The sequence below is a fragment of the Limulus polyphemus genome, unplaced genomic scaffold (assembly GCF_000517525.1).
Source record: "Limulus polyphemus unplaced genomic scaffold, Limulus_polyphemus-2.1.2 Scaffold826, whole genome shotgun sequence".
Lineage (NCBI taxonomy): Eukaryota > Metazoa > Arthropoda > Merostomata > Xiphosura > Limulidae > Limulus > Limulus polyphemus.
Genome location: NW_013666436.1, coordinates 141696 through 145700, shown reverse-complemented (window position 1 = coordinate 145700; position 4005 = coordinate 141696). Strand labels below are relative to the sequence as shown.

The following is a 4005-nucleotide window of genomic DNA, read 5'->3' as shown; positions in this document are numbered from 1 at the left end:
AAATTAATTTCTACGGGAAATTAACAAACAAGCAGATACGCATCAGTATGTTTACTGGATTGCCATGACTTTCTTATTGTTCTTATATTTTATTTATGGTTTGTTTATTGTTGTTTTTTGGTTTAAATCCTTTCTAACTCACCATATAGTAACCTGATTTATTATTGGTATTACAGTGGATCAACTATTTAATGATTATATAACAGACTTTTAATTTCACCGAAGGTAAAATTGAAATATAATTTATGACGTAGAGGCTTAATACGTTCCTTGATTAACCTCACCCTCTGTTATTGACTACAGTTTCACCTATTCAAGGCTCGTCAGCACAGCTTGGGTCAGCAACCCAAAGAAATACAGTTAGGTTTCTTATAACCAAAAACGAATAAGCTTTCGGCATAAGACAATAAACAACAACCTGCAATAAAATTCCTGTTTTTACGTTTAAGTGTAAAAAAAAAAAAATCCATTTAAAGCACGATTTGTCGTAATATATTAATTTTCTATAATTAAAATAAATACAAACAAGAATTATTAATACTTCATAATGGGATGAATCTATACAGTATAAAAGCAAACAGTACTTTTAAAAACTCCTTTATAACCATCACCTTCCTACAAAATAGTAGCAATGTTAACCCAGTTCCCGTAGTCTGTATCAAAGATTCTTAAGAGTACGTTCCCTTAACCTTCATGATGTTGGGAAAACACGTAGGTACAAAAAATCAATTTAGCACAAAAATACGATACCCTATAACCAGAGCTATTTCGAAAGGTAGACCTTGCTTTTTCATGGGGCAAAGCGTGCGGGGTTATAGGATATCGTATTTTCATTTGAAACTTCTGTTTTAACCATTACCTTCCTACAGAATGGTGACAATGTTAATCCATTTCTCTTAGTCTGCTATTAATATTTTTTACACAACATATTTGGAAACAACGATGAAACTAAATAACACACCATACTAGAAGTTTTTATTTTTATAAGCATCACTTTCTTAAACATCTCTAATGTTCCCTACGTTTTGTCAAATTCCTTCTGTCATTATTGCACACATAAAACATCATAAAAATTATTTTAAAATATGCCTGAAGCTACCATGAGATCATCTTGACCAACACTAATTGTCACCAGCGTTAATAACTATAGATGACTTAGTTGGTCGAGTATTAGGGTTGCAAGTTCGATTCCTTCTCGATTTCAGTTTTTATTTCTTCATAAACAGTATAATGAGATTAGTAACCCGAGATTATTGACATTGATATTTCGACCAGTGAGTGTTAAATATTCGTCCATAACGGTTTGCTACTCGCAACTATAGAATAACTGTATGTTTTGTTTGTGTGTGTTTTTTCATATCAAAGCTACATCGGGCTATCTAACCCCTGATTTTAGCGTTGTAAATCCGCAGACTTACTGCTGTCCCACTGGGGGACCTTGAATAACTGAAGCTTAGTTGAACTGGTTTGAAACCCTGACAGAGCTTCGGGTATATATCTATCACCTGTGTGATAAAAATAAATAAAATAAACACCTCTTCACTCCCAACCAATTTGCAAATTATTTATTTGTAAATTTAAATACAAAGTTTAAGAACAAAAACAGTAAATTATTACATACTGTAAACACAGTTTATAATGTATAAAATCTATCCTGTCACAATAAGACTTGAGTTTTTGGATGTTTAATGAAACCACTGCATGATAAATATATAGACTAAACACAAACAGAATGCTGTTGATTATTGAGCAATTGTAAACCATGATTCAAAACAAACCAAATATAGAGAAGCCATTTTTACTTTTTCACATTCATCATAAAGAATATCGGAGTACTTCGTTAAAACTGACTCACTTCATTTATATTAAAACTCAATTCATATAGGATATAAATCAATGTAAGCAGTTAAAATGAGGAAAAACTAAGGGGGGGGGGACAACGACAAAGGAATGTTAACGTTTTTCATTTGTACTACTAATATTCAGCCATATACATAAATATTTGCAAAAAGTAATTGAAACTGTATTTCGTTACAATAATTAGGTGATGATGCAAAAGAAAGAAAAATCCTCTTAATACTGTGTTGATGAAAAAGAAACTTTGATGTATTTGTATTATGATAAAACCAGAAGTGTAAAACTATTACACCTTTTAATTTTTTTGAGTTAAATCAAAATAAAAACCAGCAAGAAATATAAATATCAGACTCAAAGTATATTTATTAAAATAAGATTTTAATGACGTACCACGATTAATTCCTGTTACATTCACAAATTTCTCCACAAAACAAACAGGAATAAAATTTAACAAGACATTGTAATTCTTGGGTGTCAAATCTGGCCTATTTAAATAAATAAATCTATAAAACGAATTACATCATACTCCATTTTTATACCTACAGTACCACAAAGCAACTATATTTCTAAATAACACTTGTATCTTCATCACTATGAACGAAATTGTGGAAAAAAAAGGTTTCTATTTGTGATGAACAACATAAAATTGACCAACACACTTAATTAGACTTTGCTAAATAATCTCAAAATCTACAAGCAGTTAACATTTTTATAACTATAAAAATACTATATTTAAGCTTTCAAGAATGTTTCTTTAATTTACTATATGATATATTATTTTGTTTTTACAAGACTACAATATAAACACTTTATTTAAACTATTTTCCTAACCCAAACAGATTTTTGCAATAGATTTGCAAATATTGAATAAAAAAAAGATTCACCAATTACTGAAAATCCTCAGATGTAACATTACATTAATAACAGTTCAAAGCACCCAGTGACAATATTTTTATGTTGACTTTTGACACAAACTGAATTCACTAATACAGTTTCAAGAAGGATTTATGACAAACCCAAATATTATTAGCTGCCACGTTTAAGAATCATCAGTACAGTTTATATGTCATATCAGATGAAAAGTACAATAATGTAAATACAAGAGAATCTTTCACTACCAATTGTTTCCAGGAAAAAAATAGCAAACTTTTTACAACTTCAGAATGCAAAATTTACCCTAATATTTAACTATCTTGCACAAATCGTAGTAGAAGGACTATATTTCTAACCTCAAACAGTTCTAAAATATGTTATAAACCAAATGTATTATAAGTCTAATTATAGTGATTTTGTCATTAGCTACACACACCTGTAATATACCAGTAAATTTGTTAACAATACTAACAATTAACTGATAAGATCATGGAATGCGCTTCATATAAACCCCAGCATCTTGTGTAACTAAGAACTTGGTGTTAACAGAATAAAACAATGTTAATATCACTTTCTGAATCACAAAAATAAAGAGGAAGAAAGATATTAATTCTGTATTAACAACATAAAAAAGTACAGCCCCAAACCAATGGGCTTGCTTTAATTCAGATAAAAAAGTAAATTTTACATTGTTTCACTGAATGATCTATCAGTTCAAGTACTTGGCAAATCTGTACAATCCTCCAAATATAATGAATGCTAGTGATGAGAAACATATCATAGTTTAGCTGCTTTCCACATCAGTAAACATCTAAACATGGAAGATACCATCCATCTATAAGTGGAGGATAAACTGCTCGAGTTTTAGCCTTTAACAACGAGATAAAAATTACATCAGGAATACTTGTATTCTTATTATCCTAGATACTAGTGTCTCTGGAATTCTAGTACACCCATGACACTGGAATCCACTGGTCCTCTGTGCTCAAGGAATTAATTGCTTCTTGAAGAAGCTCAAAAGTTTTATCAAAATTGTTGTTTACTAACGTTAGATCAAAATACTTCTCATATGCCCGCTGTAATCGTCCACTCTCCTCAATTGTAGATTTAAGCTCTTCATCCTACATAGAAGGAAATTAATGTACACTTCTGTAAACAGTAACAAATTCTAAAAGTATTAGTCCCTTCTAATTAGTGATGATATACCGTATTTTTCGGAATATACGACACACCGGTGTATAAGATACACCCTTATTTTGAAGACAAAGTTTTGGG

The 4005-nt window shown here is 30.3% G+C and overlaps 1 protein-coding gene across 3 annotated transcripts in view; it reads right to left on the bottom strand.

Annotated features, from left to right (window-relative positions):
• Window positions 1–2214: 2214 nt before the first annotated feature.
• LOC106460736 (MAGUK p55 subfamily member 6-like) overlaps window positions 2215–4005 on the bottom strand; it is a 111594-nt gene continuing 109803 nt past the window's right edge. For 2 of the 3 annotated variants that reach the window (XM_022387511.1, XM_022387513.1), the window contains one exon: window positions 2215–3851. In XM_022387511.1, the coding sequence (XP_022243219.1) occupies window positions 3675–3851 (177 nt within the window). In that variant the 3' untranslated portion in view covers window positions 2215–3674. The remainder of the gene's footprint in view (window positions 3852–4005) is intronic. The other variant, XM_022387512.1, reaches the window with a different exon arrangement.